The 25,843-nt window shown below is 42.7% G+C and overlaps 2 protein-coding genes across 3 annotated transcripts in view; one reads left to right on the forward strand and one right to left on the reverse strand.

Moving 5' to 3' along the window:
• Nucleotides 1-6,101, forward strand: LOC105283610. Its single transcript, XM_011346509.2, has 6 exons — nt 1-1,051; nt 1,469-1,770; nt 1,858-1,981; nt 2,092-2,329; nt 2,501-2,654; nt 4,805-6,101. The coding sequence occupies exons 1-6, from the start codon at nt 773-775 to the stop codon at nt 5,133-5,135; spliced, it is 1,428 nt and encodes a 475-aa protein (XP_011344811.1). The 5' UTR covers nt 1-772; the 3' UTR covers nt 5,136-6,101.
• LOC105283613 (cyclic AMP response element-binding protein A) overlaps nt 5,532-25,843 on the reverse strand; it is a 26,267-nt gene continuing 5,955 nt past the window's right edge. Inside the window, exons 3-7 of one of the 2 annotated variants that reach the window (XM_011346513.3) lie at nt 11,264-11,582; nt 10,434-10,750; nt 9,750-10,022; nt 8,928-9,071; nt 5,532-8,792 (exon numbers count right to left, since the gene is read on the reverse strand). In XM_011346513.3, the coding sequence (XP_011344815.2) occupies nt 8,607-8,792; nt 8,928-9,071; nt 9,750-10,022; nt 10,434-10,750; nt 11,264-11,582 (1,239 nt within the window). In that variant the 3' untranslated portion in view covers nt 5,532-8,606. Of the gene's footprint in view, nt 8,793-8,927; nt 9,072-9,749; nt 10,023-10,433; nt 10,766-11,263; nt 11,583-25,843 lie in introns of both variants that reach the window. The other variant, XM_026968726.1, reaches the window with a different exon arrangement.

Genomic DNA, 25,843 nt, shown 5'->3' on the forward strand with positions numbered 1-25,843 from the left:
ATTACTATTTATAAATTTTTAAAGTTGATTATAATTGTATTTATTATAATTAATAAATATGTATACCATGTAAAAAACTTATAAAAGTGGTTTAAGTAAAAAAGTTTAAGAGCTTGTATGTAACATTTATTTTTAATACATACGTTGTTGCTCATTTTATCATATCATTAATTCAGATAATTCAGTATAATTATTAAACACTTTTTACGACATACATAGAATAGTTCTGCGTATGCCAGCACATACGTGTAACGTTAAAAGTTACCTACATATACGGTTTCTGTCTCACTTTTTCAATGTTCCTACCACTTATTGAGAAGATATGTGAACAGCAATATAGTAGTATCACATATATGGCGCTAATCGATGCGCGTGCTCAATAGCGGATTTCTACTTTACGCAGCGCTCCGATACTTGGGCGCGCTACATAGTTGCACGATAAAGGCTTTTATTTCAACGAATCACGAGACTCATGGCGACGTGATCGCGATAAATAACGCACAAGTCCACGCCAGACCACCATGAATCAGGCACGCCCCCATTCGGCTTCGATTATCCGACGTAGCTTTCAGTCGTCGGACTTCGCAATCGCGTTAACTCTTCTTTTTCTCTCGCGTTATTTTCCAAGTTTGAATATCACAAATTTTCGAAAATATGTAAACCAGATTTACATCCACGTTTCGCGTCTCTTCGCTTTCAAGCAAGTGACAATTGATCATTATAAAACAAACGTGTTCTCCATTTGATCGACCATTTGCGAGACGGCGAAGCCATGCTCGGTCTTTCGGTGTTGCGTCGCAAAATCGTGTTATACGTTATCCTGTCATCCGGATGTTCCGCCGCTTTTGAGAAACACTGGCTTCCGGATCTGGAATGGCAAACCGCGAGCAACTGGGCGGACGGCCGCGTTCCGGAAATCGATAATCGCGTCATTTTTCCTCAGCAGACTCGACACGCGGTGGGTATCGCCGCAGCCAACGATCTCATGCTATCAGGAATAGATTTGCCCCGGCAAGGATCGTTGGTCCTACCCCGAAACGGTAAATTGCAGGTGAGGACGATTTATAAACCCAGCTGGAAAGGTATAGAAATCGTTGCGGGAATAAATCGAGCATGCGGAGAACGGAATAATCCGTAACGTATCGGGCCGATATTTCGCCGCGCGTAATGCGCGCGTCCGCCCTCGGAAAATATCGCTCGCTTACGGAATATCGTAGTGACCGCTTCGCAGATACGCTCACGCGATAATTACGACATTAATGTTTCATCGTGTGGGCGTTCATGGTTTGCTCCGGTTAATTGGAACTCCCGGCTTATGAAAATGTCTATCTGTAATAGGTAAACGTCATAAAGAAAAAGTGTAAGGATTTGCTGAAACGAATTTGCTGAAATGAAAATGTCAAATCCTGTTTAACACTTAAACGTATCACGCTTTCACGTAAAACGACGCGATCTCTGTGTCCGCAAGTTGAGCAATTCGAGGGCGAGCGCAAAGGTCAAGAGGTGGTCGAAAGAGGGCAACTTCTTCTGGGCCGATCCGGCAAATTGGAATGGCAGTTCAGTTGCGGCGCCGCATCTCGAACGTGTTCCGTGCCGCCGGAACGACGTGGTCCTGCCGAGCGCGAGCCGCACTTTGAGCGTCCTCCTGCCCGTGAGGCAGATAGAGGTCAGATCGATTCGGCTGTCGAATGAGGAGGAGCCGTTTCCCAAGTGGGAATGGGAGAGTTTCCGGGATCGCAGGGAGTTCTCCAGAGGCAGATTCACCGTCAAGTACGCTCGCGATGACGTCCGCGATTCTTGCTAATCCCCGCTGCTCGTAGGAGTCTCGAGTGTGTCTGACGAAAAATCATCTTCCAGGTACACCGAGTACAGTTGCACAAACTGTTTCTGCCAGGCGGATTCCCAGAGCGACTACCTCGAGGAAATTTGCGCCATTCAGAGGCCACGATGCGGATTCACCGGCTGCCAGTATCCTCTTACGGTTGAGCATTACACCTAAGAACATTAATTTATTATAGATTTTCATTTATTGAAGCTATTTATTGATGCGACTGACTTTTACATTTCATCATGAGACTTGTTACTCCTTAGGTCGAAGGTCACTGCTGCCCGTACTGCGGGGGACGCGTTTTCATATCGAAGAAAGCGATCTCCTTAGTGATAGTGCAGGCCGCGGCGGACGAAGCCTTGGAATCGTATGCGAAGAAGCTCGCCTGGTACGTCAGACGCACTTGGAACGGAGGTGTAGAGGTCCTCGTGAAAGAAAAAGGAGACTACTCCGGGATAACGATAGACGAAGCGGTGGAGAACTTGAAGGAGACGTTGCAGAGTTAATACGCTTACCTTTTTTAACTCTTGATCAATTTTTATGCAGGGACATCGACATGACGTCGCAAATGTTGTTGATCGAATGATCAAGCATGACGGTCATTCACGCTTCTATGATGAAAAAAAGAGAAAATGAGAAAACGGTAAGCAATTAAGGATGTTTTTTCATTAGGGACAGGAATTGACGTGACGAGCACGGAAACCGCGGGTGCAGCTATGAAGGATTCTCGATTGGCCGTTACACTCGGACCGCTCTTCGGGACGCCCCTCGTTATAATCGCCCTTCTCTTGCTGGCCTTCCTATACTTCGGTTATTCTTTGGGGCAGTAAGTATCATCATGATGTTTTTATTTCTCTTTTATGTCGCCCCATTATAAGTCATCATGAAGGTATCGATACAGATCGGAACAGAATTGAAAGATGTTTCGCGCACTGTTTCACATTTAACGCGAATATTTAACTTGTCGATTATTCTGTACCGCCATATGGCGACGCAACCGATTTCGAAATGTGAAAAGTCGCGGCCAGTTGCTCAGCACTTTGATATAATAATAAATAATAAATGCACCGATAAAATTGTTGACTGCGCCAATTTTAGCAAATTAACGAAGCACGTATGAATTTAATAGTATCAAAACGAGAAAAAAGTACGCTTTTTTAGAAACCAAAGTCCGCGAGTGATCAGCGAGCAAAAGAGGCGGCTCGGATGGAGGAATCGAACTAGTTATCAGTCATACTGAGGTTGTTATTAAAATTAGCGGAATTGAAAACAGAAACTCGACTTTATGATCATCTTCCACGTTCGTGCGTGGTATATCTTCAACATCCGTGCAAACGTTGCTGCGCATGGTCACGGACAGTAATAACAATCCCTCGCACTCGGAAACGTGACAGGAATAAGGAAGAAAAATAAAGTTTCGTGGGTAATACTGGGGCGCGCTGTGTGCGTCTGTGTGCCTGGATAATTAGCGGCGACGCGGAAGCAGGCGGAACAAGTCCGATGAAGACTCTCAGCCGCCTCCCTCAGTGAATCTTCTAGCGACAATTTTGCACGTTCGTAAAAAGAAACGGAAGAGAGCGATTATGCGGATTAACAGTCGATGTGTACACGTGCATAACACATGCATAGACGTGCGCGTGCGCGTTCCAACTGCTCTCATTTCCGCTGCACGAGAGCGCCTCGAGAGCACGATATTAATTCGTTCGAGGACGCTCTCACAAAGGGGATTAGCGCGCAAAAAGTCCCTTGCAATATTTTTACAAATTTGCACTTTCGCGAGAATAAATATCACGGATGGCGAGTCCAGAAGGATAACTTTATAATTAATAAGGATAAATCAGTGAGACGCTCGAAAGGACGATCACGTGCAGTGCGTGACAAATCGATTGCCGACTCTCTTCTTCTTTACGGAAATCCCCGGATGCGAGGAGATTCGTGGGTTTGGCTCTGGCGGGAACAACCTCCAAAGTGCACGAGGATAAAACGTACGGTCGAGTAACAATAGAATAGCAGATAACAAGAGGCATGACGAGACACAAGAAGCCCGGAACACGAGTCGAGCTGCGCTAAGGGGTAAAACGAGAAGACGGCGCGATGGGCGGTCAACGAGAGATAACGAGATTGCCTGCAACTCCATCAGGCCGGTCGCAAATTTGCAGCTAACAAAATTCCACCCCGGAGTCACGACTATTAAATACGCGGGGAGATGGAAAGCGCCGAACTCGGGGAGTTTCATTTCCCAGGCTTTCATCCGATACGGCTGGAAAACGGATGGAAGGAAAAACGAGAAAAGAGTAGCGCGTGCGAGGATGAAGAAGAGATGGGCAGATAGGGATGGACGGACGCAGTTGCCGGAGTTGGCGAAACGGAGTATTTTAATTTGCGAAATAGCTACAGTAATGCCAGCCGTTCAGCAGCCAGTGAACTTGCCTCCATTCTCTCGTTTACGGTTTTACTTAATTTCTTCAGCCGCGCTTTCAGCCCTTCTTAAGCCGTTATTCGAGCGTTCATATGACGTTTAATTAGTTTCGCACCCTTGGCGGGCCATTCGGGCTGCTTTATTATTACTCTTGCCAGGCTTAAAACGAATAGAATTGGCCATTGTATAATTTTCTCGGTCATGTTCCAGCGGTGTACGATATAGAGTCGAAATTCTTCCATAAGCTCTCACCGTTATCGTTCGGCACGTCTCGCGACGATACGATTTTTTATATTCACGTGATATTTATTTTTCTCTTCTATATATAACTAAATATTTTAAGAATAATACGAAGAGCGCGTGTAAGAAAGAGCTATTATAATAAATTTGAGGGGGCAAAATTGCTTCGCTAGATTTCTAGATTTATAACGTTAACATTAACGAATTAGCTTCGGTTATTTGATCATTCTTTTCTTACTCACAGACTTTTTGTCGTTTGGATTTGAGTGGTGTATTGTGTATTTATCAATTTCCTCGACAAAATGTAACTTTTGTAGAGTCCTCTCGGGATGTATGGAAGCTGTTTCATCCGTGCGAGATGGAATTCGAACGGACAAGAAGTATGGTTTCGCTCGTTTCGAGAACGTTCCCGAAGGCAACGTTCAGATTGCTGACGTTCCGGGAATCAGCAGACGGGAGGCCGATAATGATGTTGAGGAAATAACGCAGACCACGGGTGGCAGGTTCGAAAATCCCCTGTACAGGTCCAAGAGGGATAAGGCGGAGGAACATAAGATTCTTGACATCGATGCGCCCCTCAGTCTCGCCACTCTTAAGGGCAAGATAGATGACCAACTGGAATCAGAGGAAATGGACACCGAAGAATAAATGTGCAGTTGTAACATGTCATGTTATATTAATCAATTTTTATCCTAATTGTAAAAATAATCAATTTGCAATTGTAACACATTATATAAATTTTTGAAACTTTCTGATTACTGCATAAGATTTATCATTTCTCTATAATAATTTCATTTCAAGTAAAGAATTTTTCTTTAAATACGAAATATAAATTAAAGTCGATAATAACTTCTTATAATTGATCAAAATGACTGCTTGCAATTATTAAATCCTGTAAAATGATAAATCCTTTATATATAATAAAATATTATTATACCGAGAAGAAAGAAATATTTCTTCGAGAGGAAAGATAACACACGTAGAGTTTCGCTTGCACAATATATACGATACATACAAGCAGATCACATAAAGTGCACAATGTTAGTTCACAAGTATTTATTTCTTATTGTCGGACAACATCCATTCGAAACTATAGCATTGCGTGTTACATCAACTACGTGGCGTTGTACATGTTATGCGCACACGTAAATTCGACATCGCATAGCTAATAGAATATATATTTGTGTATATATATATATATATATATCTTTGTTAATATATATATGGACTCTCTGGATAAATATAGACGCCAAGTACACGATATTCAGACGCATATAACTCTCGCATGGGAAGTAAATGAATAGATCGTGATAATGAGAATCGTGATAGCGATAAATGTATCGTAACAGATAACGACGCGATTTCTTTCATCGTTGAACATTGGATTCGTTCATAAAATATATATGTATATATAATTTGTATATATATATATATATATATATATAATATTAATATATATCATATTTATAAAGCTTTATTCATAGAATATATTAAACTCTGTTTTCGGTAAAAATTGTTTCTCTGTTGCTTTGTACAGGTAATATAATTTTCTGTATCGTATATATGCACACGTGCCGCACGCGTGCACGTGACGACTAAAATCGAAATATTTGTATACACATAGACGAAAAGAGTTAGAAGTTTTTGGCCGATCGGTGCTTGCAAAGCCTTTGAAATATTGTACATCGAAAGTGCTTCCTCGCATCCACATTTAATGCACGCGTTAACATATAATCGATTGCTACACATCACTCGTTACGTTTATTGACTTACTCATTGACTTCCGACAATGTACGTTTAGCAGATTTCTCTATAAATTTTTCTAAAGATCCGGCACTCATTCAAAGTTATCCTGAAAGTCGATCTTCTCGCATGTGCATAGAGTATGATCCAATAGAGGAATTGGCGCTGTGGCTGCACAATTTTCAAGTCGATTTCAATCATTCGAGGCTTTGACTAGAAGCTCTAACAGTGAAATAATTTACTTCGAAGTATTATAATTTAAAAATTATTAAAAAATATTCGATACAATAACTCTATTTTGAAAATATGAATGGATCTTTTTACGGTAATCCTACACACACACGCGCATATTTTGCGCATATTTTGAGGTTTATTGTACGATAGAAAAATCATGTTAAGATGTTAGATCGCGTTTAAATGATACAATATTAATACGATGATGAATCACGATTCGCTCTGCAGACACTCGTGCGAGGTATTTACGATGATTTAATACAAGTACCATCTCTTGGACGCGCTACGTGAAACTAAATTCTACTTATTTGGCAATTATGTGAAAAGTGAAAGAAAGAGAGAGAAAAAGGAAGGAAAAGCCCGCGCACTCTATCTCGCGCACATTGGTCCCTTTCCACGGCTTTCATGCGGTATTCCGGTAAGTAATCAACGCGCGATAGCGCTTCGCTATCGTAGATCCTGTGCTAATCGAGCGACGGAAATCACGATGGGAACGATCACTTCGAAACGGAATCGCGAGATCGAATGTGTTGGATAACGATGATAACGCGAATTGAATGGCTCCTCGTGTACGATGATGTTTCGCTATCAGTCGGCTCGATCGAAATTATTTCCCAATTACGGTACAGATTGAGAACAATTACAAAAACGACGTTTATGCTTATATTATGTAATGACGATAAGGATCCGGCTGCCGCTCGCTCAATCGACTTCCGAATAGACTTGCAAATGCAATGCCGACACTAGGCGACACATCGTGGACGAGCAAAGCGTACCCTAAACTTACACTCATAAACTTACATCTTACAAACGTAACTTCGTATCGCGCGCTTCAAATATAACGTGTTAACGAATCATCGTCGTTGTACATGATCGATCATTTTGCGGCCGGTTAACAACCGTAAGCGTCCTCGTGCAAATGAACAATTGCCCTAGGCGAAATACCGCTTCGTCGTCTTCGATTCTTTCCAATCGATCCGCGATGATAATTTAAATCCATACAACTAAACAGCTCCTCGTCGGTAAAACGTAAATGCAAAACTACCCCGCCGATCGGATCGAGTACTTTCACTCTGAGAGATTTCTGCGTAGCAATAATATAATCGTAACTTTCATTACTCTTCTTAATTATAAAATATATATTATATTTCTTACATATACCGCGTGTATATCTACACGCGCGCACAAGTTTCACTGATGCAAATCCATTGGCGAAACTGGACTTATATATCGCTGTACGCTGGATCTCGAAAATGCTTCTTCGGATCCCGAGCGGTTTAAGACGTCGTCACGCCGTCTTCGTGGTGTAAGCACAGCGAGTAATCGAAAGAGGTCAATTCATAAGCGCACGTCTTTTCGCAAAGGAGCGGGAATAGAGCGAGAATCCTTCGTCATTTCTCTCGCTCTGGAATTGGAAAATTCATGCGCCGAAATGCACGAGTAAAGATACAAACTCGAGAAATAAATTAGCTGTTTATGCATTTCCCGATTCGCTTGCAATGCAGCTTGAACGGAACATGGAAATGAACTCACGAAGGCACTCCTGGCGAAAATTAATCTAAATAATGTAATGACGCATGTACTACATTGATGTCGGACCATAAACGGTCGCCAGGAAGAATTGAAGCAATTTGCGGCACTCGGCGCTCGTGGTACATCTTCAGTCACGTGGATCACGCCGTAAGAAGTCGCTTCGTCACGCTGCGTCACGCATACGAGGAAGACATTCTAGGAATGTAAAGAAATTGCACTAACCCTTAAAAATATATTTCCTTTAAATCTGATCTGTGTGACTTAGCAATAAGAACGCATCGACTCTCTAATTCTCTTTATCTCTCGTAAAGAAGACTCTCGTTACTAACGAATAAACATTTGCACGGATAAACATTTGGAAGAGCGACTCGACGGGAACGGACGAATCCGCGTCAGCGGTTCGTGAAAGATTTCGATATCCAAAATTTTCAGAATAGCGCAAAATTAGCTTAGATAATTAATGTTTGTCGATGATTTTGCACGTTTCGCTATGTTCGTCGGGCATGATATAAATTCTTGAAAAGATTAATTAATGTAAGTGCAATCCGAAATCTGATCTGACGAGATGCTAAGCAGAATTAGACCGTTCCCAGATAGAGATAAATGAATCTAAGTCTGCTGCAGTTGCAGCAAGGCCTGAAGACGTTGCAACTCCTTTAATAACTCGCGATTCGTGTCTTCCAGGGAACTTAGCCTTTCCCTGTACGAGGAGTTCTCGTTTATCAACATGGTGACTCGCCTCTCTAGGCCGTCCATGTATTCCTTCTTCTTTCTCCGCGATTCTTGCGCAGATATCTGTAAAGAGAATCGACATTTAGTATCTTTTATGTCATACCAACAATTTTACAGTTTGAACAATATTCTTTATTGAGTTAAATTATCTAAAAATTAAAATATCTTAAAGCATGTTATAAAAAATTTTATACATGCCTTGTTCTTGATTTTCCTTCGTACTTTCTTCAAGGATTTCTCCTCTTGTTTCGTCAGAGGTAGCTTTGTGGGCACGGGATATCCTTCGGCTATCAGGGTTCTCTTTTCTTCCTCCGTCAAAGTCAACACGCCCGTCGATCCCTTCTGTAACGCCAATCCCACATAAGTACATCATGCTAATACGCTAGATCGATAAATTTGACGGAAAGAATGGATTATCACTCAAGGCAGCAAGAATGCAGAACTCATCCATAAAAGAAGCTTCAAGTTTGCTTAGGCGACCCAGTAGCCTTGCTGATATAACGGTGAACACTAATATTGCGCAAATACGTATTACGCAAACAAACAGCGACTTAGCTTTGGGTCAGAGAATACAATTCTCATAAACATTGCAACACTAAATTCACGCGTAACATGCCGTTAGCAGACAATTTATCAAATGAAACTTCCAATAAATATGTTTTTTTTTCACGAAAATATTTAAGGAAATTACTTGACAGATAAAAATAACATATGTGTGAATAACATTAAATTCACGAAACCACCTACTAATTCAATACAAATTTCTTATAAACCGCGAGTGCAAAATATACGTAATTTCCGCACAAAATATTCGCATAGTAAAAGAACGTGATAGTAAAGACGAAAATACATATGTATATGACTCATTTTTAAGTCTCCTATGTAATCGACAACGCAAACTTCTTCCGAGATCTCTATCTTCTCTCGTTAGCTTCTTAATATAAACCGTGGGTTGCGCCTCGATTAATTCATCCGCTTAATAATAATCCACCCGAAGTGACAGGGATGCGAAACTCTTACCGGCTGACAGGAGATCAGGGGTGTATGAATGGGCTGCCTGGTGGTGTGAGTGCCATTGGTGACGTAAAGCCGCGGCGCCAGTAAGCCCCTGAGATTTTGCACGTGCGTAGAGGTCTGGGAATCTCGGCGTTCCGGCGAGCAGGAAGCGGAAGCGGTACCCTCGCTGTCGGAGCTTGCACTGCTGGGCGGCGTCGGCGGCAACCCCTGTCTCGAGGAACGCAAGGTTGCCTCTTTCCCTTCACAAATCATATCGTACTCTTCGACCTCGATGCTCTGAAAATGTGTGACAGTAATGAGCGATGATGGACGATGATAAGGCAAACTCAGGTCGGCTCAAATGACATGTTATTTGAACGTATGTCATTAAATATCGTCTACTTTTCTCGTTCAATCGTTAATTAAAAAGAAATCACAATTATATCTATATATATTCGAATTTCGTTTACTCTATATTTAATAATAATTTGAAAAAATTCACGATTATATTTTATCTGCGTCTTATTTTTTTCGAGCATCTCACGCAACTGAACGTAAAACAATTGTGAACCGTGAACAGTTTTTTCAATGAGGCGATAACGCGGAGAGCAAGATAACGCGGTTGAGTAAAAATGAATTTTATGTCGTAGTATTTTATTTACGATTTTCATATTGATGGACACGTGATAGTGAATCAGGTCGAGATACCTGATAGTACTCTTCGTCATCCTCCTCGCTATCACTCGTGTGAGACAATTGAGTTTTGGGAAACTGAAGACTCTGTGGTGACACCATTGTTATTGTGCTCTTATCGTCGACCATGTTGCAGCTTGATTGGCAAGGACTGGCCGGCGCGCTGATAGGTTCCCCTTTGATTTCGGGATATTCGTTGTCTTCAGGTACTAGGTTGTCCCTTTTGAGGATTACAGTCGAGGTAGATGATGATGTAAGAGGCGACGATGACGATTCGGCACGACTCGAGGTGCTATTCATCGAAATAGTCGGAAAACATTCTGCCTCCATGTCTGAAATAAAAGAAGCTGTGAATCAGAAAAGAAACGTCGCTTTATTCATCGCAAATCGCTGTTGAATTTTGTAAACGAAAATCCAAAGAAGAGTATTCCGAAAAGTTTCAACATTGCACTTTATAACATGGAAATTTTATATTTCAACAATCATTTCGTAGTTTGTAGATTTTTTTAAAGAAGAGTATTATTTATTTGGTACACGAAAAAAAATCACGCACGCTCGTAATTCGTAACGAATCTTCATCTCATTCTCACATGTTTCTCTCTCTGAATTCGCTTGCTTCGATGTCTACAATGTGAGTGAAAAAATTTGCATTTTTCATCTTCGATTACTTAATCCATCGATTTATGCATATACATATCGATTATGCATATAAATACGTACCGCATACATAATTTATGTGAAAATAACTGATTCTTTTATTTCGAACTAAATTTTAGGGAAAAACTAACAAGAAATACCACACATATAAGAAGAATAAAAATTTCTATTTGGCAGTAAAGCCTTACCATCGATCCTGCGAATATCGAGAGACTTGTGGTCCAAATTGGCGAAATCCATGGAGGAATTAGTGTTTGCTGCGGTGGAACCAACCGCGCCGGAGGACGAATCTGAATTGGGCGTGTGAGGATTAACCCCTGGCGTCGCCGGGCTTGGAGGAGGGCTGGGAGCCAAGAGGCTGTAACTGTGCTCGGATTTTATCGGCCGTGGTCCACCAAGAGCTGCGTCCGTCATTAGTCGGTCTCTGAGGACTACGCTATCCCTCAGGCACAGAACGTTGCCCCATTCCTCCTCTTTGGTACCCATTAGGACATCTTGACAGAGCATCTGCAATTTGAAGAAACATTTATTAAAGTTTAGATAAAATAATCTCTCTAATTAGAATTTATGAGTGAAACGTGATTATGAAAACTGTTATGACTCATTTTTGAAAGATAAATATTTTACGCAGAAAATAGATCGCCGAATTTTGGAGACTTTTATCTGTTTTAGGAATAAAAAAATAAAAAAATAAAAAAATTATGCAAGATGTTTTATAATTCGGAAAGCAATCATAGAATCATTCGAATATGTCTTCTTTTTATTCCAAAAGTCAATTAAAAGCTCCAAAAGTTTAGTTTTCTCTATCTTACAGTTACCTTGGACATTCTGATTTCGCGTTATATAGACTCGTTCGGTTCTCTAGAAATCTGATATCGCTTCGCGCGATCGATCGGTGCGACTGAAGCGAGAGGAGAGAAACGAGGCGAGCAGGAATCAATCCTACGCAGCTAGCCAATTACATGAAATCTCATCGGGACGTACGATGCGAGTCAATGAACAAGCAGAGGGGCAGTGTCCGCACACTGTCCGCCGTTGTCAATGGTCGCCGCTCGTCGTCTCGTGGAGAGGTGTCAAGGACCCCGCGATCGTGCGCTTCTAAAATTATACCGCGAGCGTTCCGCGAGCACCGTCGCACGTAAGCGAAGGAGAAGGGCACTCAAGTTGAGCGGTCAAGTTGAAGGCCGGCCGTTACCCGAGTCCGGAGGTGGCTGGTAGCAACGACTTCACGCCCTTCTGCGTTCTTCGGGGACTCTGCCGGCGACCCAGCAATGCGGAACCCGGTCCCAAGGTCAAAAAGCGTCTCCCCGTCTTCCGCTAACGATGACGCTCGCTACTAACCGCTCGCCAAGCTTCTTCGTCGCTTCTCCGCTTCGCTGCCATGAGCTTCTCCGCGCGCATCGCGGTTGGTACACAGACAGTCTCTTTTAGATGCTTATTTCCCCGTTATGCACGGTTTGCTCTGCATAAACAAACCTGTAGAACGCCGCTTGACCGATGACTCGACTGCGATTTTTTTGCTGCTCGTTACTTGTAAATTTATCTTAATTAAGACGGCTTACTGATTTAAAAAGCATGATTGGAGAAGATAATCCTGGCATTATATTAAAATGTTGCTTCTTGTTTAGTTTTCATTTTAGTTATACTTTCTTCTTTTAAGATTAATTTTGATAATTTCTCATCGATGTCTCTCAGATTAAATATTTCATTTCTGACTCGTTTTCATTCAGTTCCTCCAGCTTAGTTCCGTTTCGACTTCTCCGTCCTTCCTCTTCGTTACACACTACGGCCTTCCTAATTTGAACGGGAATGTAGCAATTTTTTGCAAGTAGGTAATTAGTTACGATAGAACTATTAGTAGCCAACAACCCGGAGCGCAGTTATGATATATCATCTCTGCTTTCTACCTCAGTACTATATCTATATCCTATTGCTCAACATTTTTTGGGAAGATTTGTCTTTTCCGATTATAATATTTGACATAATAATTCTTCGCATACTGATATATAGTGATTCAAAAAGTTCAAAGAATCAGTAATCGTCATAAAACATTTTTTTCAAACTTATCTTATAATAAAATCTCTCTCTCTCTCTTGCTCTTATTTGATATATTAAATTATTTAAAAATGCTTGCAAATTGGCTCATTCTTGATTCTGAAATATCTCATATTAAATAGCTTCATAAAGATATACAGTAAAGTAACTCGATTTGCAAGGTCACTCTTCCTTTCCTGCTCCTTCCATCTTCTTTTCATCATTTTGTCCTCCATTACAGTCTGGTCGTGCAGCCGACTTATCTCCCATCCTTCCACGACTCACTTCCGGCGGAAGTGAGTGCGATGGTAACGGGCAATTCTTTTCGTTGTCTCTTCGAGATAAAACGGAGGACACTGATGTGGGTCCTTTCTTGATTGCTACTCGTTTAATCACAAGTTTAGAATTTGGTTTCCACGTCTTATCAGGAATTATCTCGTGCATGTATCGTTCTTGGATTTTCTGTGGTGTTTTCGAACGTTAAAGTTATGCGCTCGTTATCGCTTGCGTGAATCACAGTGATAAATGGTTTCGCTTAATGATAAAGTAGCAGATACTAATACTTTTTCTTATATCGACGACTGGTTTCTTATAACACGGTCTGCACGACCTTCTCTATACGATAAAAATATTATGCCGCATCCAACGTCCTCGCAATTGCAGATTTATCGATTATATTCTCTCGCTCTCGGGATCACATCACTATCGACATTTCCAATGTTTTATTACTCTTCTCGAGATGATTCTCCTTGGTCCTCGGATAATCAACTCCCAAAATAAACTCGCAGACGTGTTAATCTCTCTCGGTTGATTTATTATTGGAGCACAGATGATAAGAAATAAAACACTTAGAGATAATCATGACTGGTTGCGCTCTTATCAATTTTTCCGAAATAAAAATAGCAATTTGGCGATTCAATAGATTGACGATTGATTAGCTTGGGGGAATTTGTTCACAGTGACGTCGGTATTGATAAATTAAATGTAACCACGTGATTGACCAGTCCGCCCGTGCTATTTTCCCTCCATCCGGTATTTCCTCCCCGTACGGTATTTCCGCTGGAAATCAGCCTCCGGAGGGCTCCTGAGTGTCCCTCCGGGATAGGAATTCCGATTGAATTCGCCCGCCGCAAGATTGCGACGTAGCGATTGCTATTAACTAATGCTACCGCGCCGCGACGACGACGGGAAGTGAAGTGCACGGGAGTGCCGGGGCTTCGTCAGGCTCAGCAATTTTCGCAGCGAGTTATTTCGCTATCGCGGCATTATTCCGCCATTTCTGCGGCCGACTCGCGGCTGTCTCGATGCGATTGCTCATTTTCTCAAGCATGACCATCGTTACGCGCCCTTTTATCATCTCTTTCCTCTCTCTTCCTCGCCCTCTCACGCGCGCAATTACAGCCGTCGTTAATGCTGCGAAATCTAATAAATAATCGCAACAATGGGAGGCGTGACTTTGACTGCGCTTTCCTGCGTTTTTTACGGGGACGAGAATTGAATAGGCGTCTCTAGGGAGAAGCGAAACGTCTTTTGATCAGTTCGGAATTGCACGTGCACGTTAACTGGTAACCGTGAACGCGATCTTCCCGAATTCCGTTATATATGTTACTCGCGATCGAGCGATTCTCAAATGCGCGAAGAGATCAATGATAAGGCCGCGCGACCGACAAGTCATAGTCGAGTATTAACAGCACTGACCTTTCCACTTGTCGATTCAACGTTAAGCTCGCTCTGATGCACGGGTCGAAAAGCAATTGTGCGTCGAGGATGCATACGGACGGAGATGCATTCGTGGTTAATGCACCGGAGAGAATTGCAGTGGCATGTTTGCGCGGTGTTTCAAAAGCTGCGATACATATGAATGAGAAGATACTGGGATCGTAAAAGAGCGGGTCGCGCGCACATAACGCCGCGAAATAAAATCCCGGATCGCTTCCAGGTCGCTTAAGCACATGCGGCTTCTGATCCGCACGAACTCCGACGGGAAACAGTAGGAGAATCGTGCTTGTGAGCGCACGTTTAATTGCCTCTTCCCGAATTGTCCTCGGGTGATAATCCTCGCACGATTTTTTATTATATAGCTGATAACGCCAAGCGCAAGCCAACGTTAAACGCGATAACTTTACGATTACGCCGGAGTTGTAAAATTACGTAATAAAGAGGAAGTCAAACCAACGATGCCCATCACGATTGATATCAGCGTGTACATGTTCATAAAAAAAAGAAAAAAATTGTGAATTTCTAATAAATCGTGACAAAACGGTCCGCAATAAGTCAAAGTCTCCAAGGCTGAAAACACGACCGTAAAAAACGTGACGTGAATATTCGTACGGCGTTCGTGCGCGACTCCGCATCGCATAACTCGATTTGCCTCGCAATCGTAAAATAAAAATCGCTTACGCCAGGGAGTCCGGACAGGCTGAAATTCATGCCTCCAGCACAAAGCCACCGTGGAGGGTCAACGTTCGGGCCGAATATCTAATTACGCTAATGCGATCGTCCGAATGCTGGCCGGTGCGGAATATCAATAGGTTCGTGGCGGGGCGAGCGCAAATATTTCTCCGGTGCGTATCGAGGGAAATCATCCGTTATATGTGACAAGATTACACCCTTCCATCTCGTGACGATGGAAATTCCCGACGATACGATCGTTCTCGAGATTCTCGATTCAGACGTCCAGCGTTGATCGATCTCATTGTCGCGCGAATTATTAATTATCACGAGCGAACTTGCGTTGATTGTTCCGTGAAAGAGATTGTTTCAGGTGACGGTCAGTCGATAAACGCCGTCTGGAGATCATCACGGGGGTATTTATCTTCCGCTTTGCAAAGTGAACGTTGGCTCCTCATTATTATGTTATTCTAGAAATGTTTATTTATTAAAGCTGCGATTATTATCACGCGTAGCGCCTTACGTTATATTTATGTAGTTGTTTTACATATCGACTAATAAGGTATTCCATTCAATCAGGCGATTGTTACGTACGGTTAATTGTTATTACATAATTAATGAGGGACTTATATTGAATTAATAACGTGCTTTTAAATCGGTTAATTTTACTTTCTGATACATCACGGCGTAATTTCTTTCGTTCTACGTGTAAAAAAATCTGCTCATCTTATTCGCGATAATAGCCAAACGAAGTTGCGAACGTCTTCACAGATGAATAGGTCAACCTTCCACTATTTCAGCGGCGGCGTACCGATCTCGTCGAAGTCACGAAAAAAGGTGAACGTCCTCGAGTTCCATCCCGTCACTTCGTCTACTCCCCACCGTGGCACGAGGACGAGCGACGACGACGACAGGTCTCTCTCTTTCTCCTCGACCGGAGCTTACGGCCATACAACCCGTTTCAAAACCAGATCCCTTCTTAACAGGCATTACCGTAGCCGTGAACCTTCTCAGGAAAGTCGAGAAACTCGAGAAAACCTCGTCGGAACGCTCGGCTGCGCGAACGATCTCGAAGCGGGACTCGAGCAACGCTGAGCCGTTTATTTTTGAAAAGCTCCGCACTCCGACGAACAAATAATTTACGTCAATCGAATTCCAACGATCTCGATGATGCGTCAGTTGATATCTCGTTCTGAGAAATGTTCTTTAATTAAATTCTAACATGTAGTAAGCACAAACCACTGTCGCCTATGCAAATTCGTCGGTGAATGTATCTACATACAGTCATCGGCATTTCAATTTAATTAATCCCGAGTAGCAAAAACTGAAATTATGATGTGACTTCCAATTCGAAACGTACTCGAGTCTACTTCGTATTGTTCTCCTGATTGATGGTTGTTGAAGGATACAGGGAATCGAGCGCGCGCGCGTAATTATTGACGCGCCTGAAGTCGATGAATAAGCCGAGTGCTTTCCTTCGTGAAGCAATATTTGGCGCTTAAGTAAGCCGTATTTACGGCCGTTCTCAGGAATTCGGACGAGTTCTCATGTACGTCTCGAAATTATTTACGCGCCGTCCTCCTTTCGTACTCGACGAATACGGACAATAATTTGCCCGTCAGATCGTGCCGTCCATGATCCGGGATCAACAGGTAGTTCCACCCGGTGGGTTACACACGATAGGGACTAAAAAACTTTATACGCAGCCGAGATGAAAGATATTCTCATGTGAGTAGTACAAAAAAAAATATTTAGCTGCTTGCTCATTACGTCGACATCAAGGTTGCTCTGCTTGTTCGACTTGCGAAGAAACGCGATGCTTACCAGAGCGAGCATATGGTATATTCTCAAGACAGGAAGGATGTAAACCTTGACGTTAATTAATATAAATTTGTTTATGTTATACAATATGATACACTTTCTCCTGGAATATCAGATTGTCAATATCTCGCGATATCAAGAAATCCTTTTGCAGTTGAAACCGTCAGTTACAAGTAATATTACGTGATAAAGGAAATTTCATTAACCGTGTTAAGAACTACAAGTTATAACTACAAAAAAGATGATAAAATATCGGTAAATTTATTGCATTCTGCTACCGTGTCCAGGAATGGAGCAATCAACGATGATAACCCGACGATAACGAATCGAGTGCTTGTTCCCTCGGTACCTCTGTGGCCTCGAGATATATCACTCCATCGATTAATATTCAAATCCGAGAGGCCAATAAATGCAACGAATGGCTATTGAACGATACAATACTCCTGATAGAGTCAAAAGGCCTAATCGCAAGCCAATTTCGATTACCGCTGTTGTGAGTCCTAACAGAAGTACGACAAGGCGGACACGTACGAGGCAAAATGAAATTAGCAATTTTTGATAATGCTTGAATCAATCGTATCTTGTGGTGAATGAGCTCTGAAACCGATTGGTATCCTCGTGAACTCGTGCGATGCCTGACAATCTTTTTTAACCGACCATGATTCCTGAAAGCAATCGTTGAATACACATTACGTAAAGTAATTTGGAATACATTTGCGATTCCGAGCACACAGTGACTCATGAAACGTTTTGAAACGCTCGTCATTTCAGCGAAACTTTTTGTAGATCCGTGCAATTGCTCGTGAGTTTACAGTCTCGGAGTTGAAGCGCTTTCGTGTTAACATAATCAGCGATTAATCGCGTAAAACACTCAGATCAATAGTTCATTATTGCATATTTATGTCAAGGATGCAAATTAATCGGCTCATAATCGTTCATAATTGCAATGTAGTACTTAACATAGTATTCCATGTTCGAATCAAATCTCTCTCTCTCTTTCTCTCTTTTCATTCTCTGTTCACATCAGAATCTTCTTGCGCACTTTCGACGCAAGCGAGGAACTTTGGCCGAGTTATGAGTCATCTGAGTCAGAAGTTCTCGATTTTTTCCTTAGCCTTTCATTCAATATTTATTGCACTGTCGTTCGATAAGCGCGAACGGATTATCGTAATTCTCAGACAAAAGAAAACGGGAGGAAAGAATACAGTAATTTAGAAATCATTGCTTCCCTCTCGTCCTGCCAAACAAACGTATCGGTAATTGTACTCTATGACGCTAAAATTAACGTGGGGCAATTTCGATTAATTACTGGGATAATTGGAAGTTACAGTGTAATAAATCTACGCTTTCCGATAAATAAGACGCGGAAGAAGGCGCGGAGATACGTTGGTAAAGCGCTACGAAATCCGGCTGCAACGGCTATGCATCGTGTCGATAATGTAACTGGTAATCTTGCGGGATATCCCACTTCCGCGTGAAAACTGGAATTTTATCGAATTTCACCAAAAGGATCGAAAACACCTGCCGACTGGATCATTCACGTTGTACTCGCAGAGTGATTAAGATTATTTTGATCGAAACGACACGCAGCAGCATGTCGAAGTCAAGTCGTATACACGTTGCAGCCGCGCGTGTGTAGACAATGCCAAGATAAAGTTGAGGTAATCGGCGTCGTGAAAGGCCACGCCGTTATCAATTAGGTCAAACGAAGTCAGACGAGGAGGTCGGGTCCGCGGGGGATTTCGAAAAAAAAGCGGCGACATGGGAAGGCGACGCAAGAAGACGGGAGAAGCCGGGCACGGTGCGCGATGGCGGACGCAGTAGCTGATAAGAGCATGGCTTATCATCGAGAAAACCGGTTACGTGCGCGCAACTTATTAAGTGCGGCCGACTCGCCCGGGCCACCGTTTTCGCGTTTATCACCGTCGTGTACCTGCGGGCGAACCGTTCGTGTCTGTTTAACACACCCGATAAAACACGCGCCGAGACGAGGAAAAAGACCGCGCCTGGCGACCACTTGCGTCACCGGTTATATGAGAAACTCGTTGAGATGAGCGCCGGATTTAGGTAAGAGTGGGTTCGCTAAGCCTCCTAAGACCAGTTGAGACCCGCTAGCGAACCTAATGATGAACCCACACGAGGAGACCAACACCAAGTGTTAATTAAATTACCTCGAATTAAATATCAAGCGCTTCCGGCGGTTCTCTTTTATTCCTCTTGCTTAAATAGGATGAAAAACTCGTTACTTTCCATGTAAAAAGACTGTAAATAGTTTCGCTTTAAGAGTCCCGACCTCTTCTTCAGAAGTTCACGATGTTTGAGGTGGCTCCGAGAATCTCGCGCATTAACATTCATTAGCGCGTATCTTTTGTAGAGCCTATACCGAAACCTGTACGTCTTCAAGGATAGTCTCTGATAACGCCAGTCGTGTTACCAGTCGCGGGTCCAATTCAATGCATGCAGATGTGAGTCCGCTTGAAGTAGCGGAAAGCCGATGGAGTGTCACCGCCTTAAATAACGACGACGGCATCGAGCAGACCTACATAGATGAAATCGACAACTGTGCCGGAATATAACTGCACCCAAAGTGAACAGCTCGAGTTCATCAGTCTTCGTAAAGAGAACGTCAGAATTCAGGAAAGAGTGTAGACCGTTATAAAAGTCTGGCGTACTACTCGCGATCGATTAATTCAAATAAAATAACAAGATTCGAGAAATACCTTCTCTCATCGTCGACAGTAATTTACGTAGATTCTCGTCTTTGTAAAACCGCGTTTGAGCAGCGCGAGTGTTCAGAGATTCCACGGGGAGAAGCATATGTACGGACTGAGCTTCCAATCAGCCGAGGGCCTGCGAGTAATCACGGCGCTTTTATCTCTTCCTCCGATAGTAGCTGCTGACGATGGCCGATAACGGACGGCGGGACTAAATGGATTTCTGAAGTCTCTCGATATTAAATTTTCAAGACAAGCGGCTTGGAACAGAGTCCGCCTGCCGCTGCGTGGCCTCAGCGAATCGCTAATCGGAAATGGACGAGATACTAGACGCGATCGGATCGATACGGTTGTCCTACGACTTTATGCGAATACTGTGTTCAGTCGTGTTAGCAAGACAATGGAATAATCGATTAGCCAACTGATAATCATTACGCAAATAATTCCGCTTTTGTATTGCGCAACAATAGGGACGTTTCGAGGCTTCGATGAGGCAGTTCCTGAGAAGGCTCTTAAATTCACGCGTGTAATCAGCAGCACCCCTCCTTGAGTCAATATTATTCGATCTTGGTGCGAACGTTATCTGCGATCTCCCGTTGAAATCTCGCCGACCAATCGCTGATAATGAAGCGGATAAACGAGCATCTGTCCATCGTTCCAGACGAAAGCGACTGCGATGAACACGCGATCGTAATCACGATGAATTATTTAAGGTCGGGGGAATTTCTTCCTTATTATATCACCGATTGTACAACCATCGGCGGAAAGATACTTGCAGAAAGATCGATCCTTCATCTCTTCTGCGAAACGTTCTCTTCTGACTATCGCACTTAACAGATAACCGCGACGAGTGGCACGTGCAAATTTTTGTGTTTGTCCACGAGCCTCCAGTCGCCACGATAATGACAATAACGGTTTCCTCCCGGTCGGTAGCCACCGCGAGATTGACATGCCGTGTACAACTGGCTGACTCGCGGCCGCTTTTGACAACTGTAATACAGTGGATGAACGTTGGGTGCGATAATTGCAAAATTATTATATTTGCAGGTGCATGAGGTGGTATCATACATACAACTTTCTCGCGGATATTCTGATTCTACTGACAGCTTAATGCAAAACCGCGATACCGGTTCGCATTCCTATTCCTGAAGGACGAAGCATTTGATCGAAAGCGGCGAACTTGCCAAACTGCATTTCTCATCTCCGAATCGCATGACGCAATCACTTATCGAAGTTGTGCGAACGTTGTAATAGCAGCCATGTCAAATTATGTTTTTATATATTCTCATCAGCTATGCGTTTATGTTTTTTATCTATTTAATTTTGTAATAATTATCTCTACATTTGTAAATGATGAAAAAATGACCATTTCGGCGAAATTAGAATGATGAGATTCTTTTCCTTTTACTTCCTCAACTTCTTGCTTTCTTAAATATTCAGTTTACCATTAATTTTGCTTATCGCGTTGTTACAAACAAGATACGTTAAGTGGTCCTCTTTCGGAAATATTTCCTTAATTAATTGAAACCTGTAATTTTATATATAAGATGTGTTTTTTTCAACAGGAAATCTCGTCGTGCGCTTGCGGTGCAGCGCACACCACGTGTATTATGTGCATGCTTCTAATGCATGCTCATACAGAGAGAATGGTTTCGCGCGTGCAAGCGTGCGCGGAAGAAAAGTTTACGGTTACGCATGTACAAAGGTGGAATCCCGCACCTAACGGTGTTATGCGAACAGGCTATACGCCAGAAACGGTAAGAATGCGCAACGATCGCATCCTGTGCGGATCGCTCAATTTTTATTTATCCTCAGTGGAATAATCGCAGCCGCAGTCGATCGATCCGCGCGAGGAATTCAGCCGAGCGATCGAACGCATCGACCATTCATCTACGTTTATTGAATTACCGCCGTGCACCGTCGAGTTATTACTTGATGCCAAGTATGATAATCACTTTTGCAGCTCACTGCAAAGTCGATAAAGTTCTTCCTTCGTTATTCCGGTAAGACCGGTGAAAATATTACGGCCAAGGCTTCGTCAGGAGGATGCTCGTTACTCACAATCGCGCGACACGGATCTGAGGTGTCGGAGATCGGCGATTCGATCGTCAGATCCGGCCGCCTGATTCGATCAACGTTTTCAGGGATCGAGCCGGGGAAAAAGCGATCTCCGTCCCGTTGCAGCGGCGTGACGGAGCACGAAGGAGCCTTCGGAAAAATGAGCTTTTGCAACCGGGTACTTTCACGTCTCGAGCGCCGAGCCTGCCGGAGGATTTGACATGGACGTCGAAGGGTTACGCTACGATGAACTCGTCGCGGATTCCCTCGTCGCTTCCTCCGTCGGCGGGTCAAGCAGCAAGCGGCGTAACGAAGAACGGGGAAGCGAAGCGTGCAAGTAAAACCGGGAAGCCGGGAAAAACAATAATTATTTTCGTGCCACGGCCGTTCGGAATCGCCGTGCCGCGAACGATAAGGAAATGCGCCGCTAGAAAATGAACGATCGCCGGTAATTGGCGTCTTTTTTTACCCCTCTTCTTTTTTTTCCTCGAGAACTCCCGGTGACGATGTCACGAACCGAGGAAGAGAGCCCGGGCGAGTTCCGCTCGCCCGCGCGGAAAGCTCGTCTAGCGGAATTCTATTTCGGCGTGTTTGTTTGAGATAGAAAGTCGGGATGGCGAACGGCGGCGAATCTCGACGAATGGCGAACGGGAGGCTGCCGGCTCTAATGACGCGCTTGCTATTTCCGAGAGGAAAGATACTCGCGTGTACCGCATCAGCATCAGCTAGTTGTCAGTTAGTTGTACAGAACGCGCGTGAGTCATCTGTATCGCTTTCTGTTATTTCCTGCTTTCCACATGATTCATGAAAGATCCTTGAGAGCACAGGTCAAGAATGTTCCTCGGCACAAAAGGAAATTCCATGTGCGACTGTTGAGATGCACGAGCAATAAATGTACATGAAACATAAGATATTTGTATCTCCAGTTGAACAAGGAATCCATTGGTATTCAAGGAGCGGATTCAAATTCGTCCTTAAATAATTCTCACGTTGGAACGCTCATATTTTCAGGTTTATTCATTCTAATACAACAGCATGCGGTGTTATGTAGAGCTTTATCATCATTATCACTATTGTACCGTGTGTCACTGTTTTCGCCTATGTTTCCGCTTGTGAGCTCGACACATTTGTATTTCCGGTTTTGAGCCCGAAGCCAGCCAGCCACAACGTTTTTCATAGAGACATGAGCCACAGTGGTTATTGTGGGTGTTCTGCCGTAATTCCATGATTGTATTTATCTTCTCACTCTAATTAGATTAGATACGTAATCGACGGCTATTCCACGTCATTTTGATAAATGAACGGTGTGGTTGCAGGAGACTCCTCTCAAGGCAACGGTCACACAATAATTCATCGTTATGCTCAAAGTAATAATCTCTATTCCTTCGCGAGATTGCATTAGCTATTGTTTATTCGACCAAAATTTGAAGATCACGTTTCGTGTTTGTCTTGGATATGCTTTTGATGACTTGTCATTCCATGCCCCAATTGAGGTCGAATCAGCGGTTTGATAAAATAACGGCGTGGGTCGATGAAAATGACGGAGGGATGTAATTACGGTATCGGGATACTTCCTGTTTCGGTACGAAATATAATACTATTTGTTTATGGTAACAATATGTCGCCAGCGAAGTTTCCTCGCGCGGCGCACGTGTCAGAGACAATCGATACTTACGCTACACCGGGAAAATTACTTCCGCGGCATTTTCCTAACGCGCTCATCGTGCTTCTCCTACCTTCGGAGGCGGTAGATTGGAATAAAAGCTTTTTTACCGGGGCGGACTCGTGTATTCAATCTTTGCGCTAATGATGTGTTAGGAAAATAATCGACCTGATGATAAAACGCTAATGCCATGTGATTTACGAATGAAAAGCGGGAACACCCGAGATTTCACCTTTATTTATTTGGAACATTAGCGATTTCGAGGAAAAACTTTCTTATCAGAGCGTGACGATCGTCTCTGAGCATTCCAAAATACACGCTTTCGCAATATTTGCCGATCCATTTGCGATATTACATTCTCGCAGGACGCACTCGCTTTCATCGTCACTGTCAATATGTATTTATTAATAATTTCAAATGAACGACAGCGTCTTCTTTTTTTTAAGCCTGCGCATTCGCGCGAACGGCCGAAAGGTATTACCTCAATTCGACACAATACTCGAGTGTGTAACGCGAGGACTTGCTATCAACGCTTGCGTCAGTGGCACCTGCGCAAGCACGACGAACGAGCGAGGAAAATTGCTTTATATCGCCCACGATAAAAAAAAAGAACGCGACACGGTCGCGCCTAGACACAATTACGGGCGCTGCGAATCACGAGGTTCCCTTGCTTGCCCTACATATTCGACAATATCAAAGTCGACTCGGATTAGATTCCCTCAACTAAAACTCGATTTCCTTGAGCAATTATTATCAACGCGTTGAGCATATAAATTTTATAATAGAATAAACGTAAATAGAACGGTCATAACAAGCGATTAATAAATGTTGGACGACGAGGATTCAAGACTTTCGTAAATAAAAGGAATTAAAATTAATGAGCCTTTGAAAAACTGCAACGACACACGATGCCAATAATTGATAATAATGCTTATCGGGACAAGTGGTTCTACAACGTAACGAAACATAGCGAATTAATTGCAGCTGTGTTTCCTCGTACCCAGCGAAAAAGCGAAGTATTTTATGTACGTCCGTTCATTCTGTAAAGGAAAATTTTGCGTCACGTTCGATTCTCCTGTTCACCAGCTGTTTCCAGAATCCGCGTTTGGCGCATCGCGACTGTTCAATTATCGCTCGTTTCCACGTAATGATATCTGATTAATCTCACGATATTTTCATAGCGCCGTTGATTTTCCTCCGCAAACTTCGAACGTTGGCGTTAAGCAACAACGAATAAGTTTTATTAGTTAGACGTATTATATTTTATTATTTGCGTGCCCGATGAATTGTCCACCGTGATGTAGTTCTCGATGAAGGGTACTGACTCCCAAATATGATGGGACAGCATTGTCATACACACATCGATTCGCTTTTTCAATATCTATCACAGAGCATTCAGGCTCCATAATCGGACTGCCGAATCTCGATGCATATTAATGACTTATTATTATGAAAATATAACAGACGCGTGGTTGAAAATTTCAACAAAATCGATTTTAATTGCTCAAACATGAGTAATTTAAATTGACATTGAATCTCGTCGGAAAATCTAGACACACGTAATAAATTCAGAATATCAAGCATATGATACTCTGTTATATTAATTGGTCTGACATAATAATGCATACGTTCGATTACATACTCGATTACAACTCGAATCTCTTATTTTCAAACAAGTCTCCGATTACATAAGCAGAGTGTTTCTTGTAGATAATAAGAATGTAACGAAGCGGCATTATTACTCAATGAACTAAATAACAAACATGCTTGGCAATATCCCGCCTGGGTTGTTGGGCCAACCTGTAGGTCGCATAGAAAGCAGGTCCGCGATGCATATGCGATAAGATTAGTCGCGAATCGATAAGTAGTAATTAGTAAGCAGAAGTCTGATTATCTACTTAACGAGACTATACATAAAAACGAGAAATTATTTCGCTTGTATATGAATTGCACATTCAGGAATTAACACGCGAGCCAAAAATGCTATGAAATCCAACGTCATTTCCATCCGGAGTTTATCGTCATCGTCACTCGTCTATTTCACGAATCTGTTGAGCAAAACAATTTTATCTTAAAGACGCATTAAT

Source organism: Ooceraea biroi, chromosome 4 (assembly GCF_003672135.1).
Source record: "Ooceraea biroi isolate clonal line C1 chromosome 4, Obir_v5.4, whole genome shotgun sequence".
Taxonomy (NCBI): Eukaryota; Metazoa; Arthropoda; class Insecta; order Hymenoptera; family Formicidae; genus Ooceraea; species Ooceraea biroi.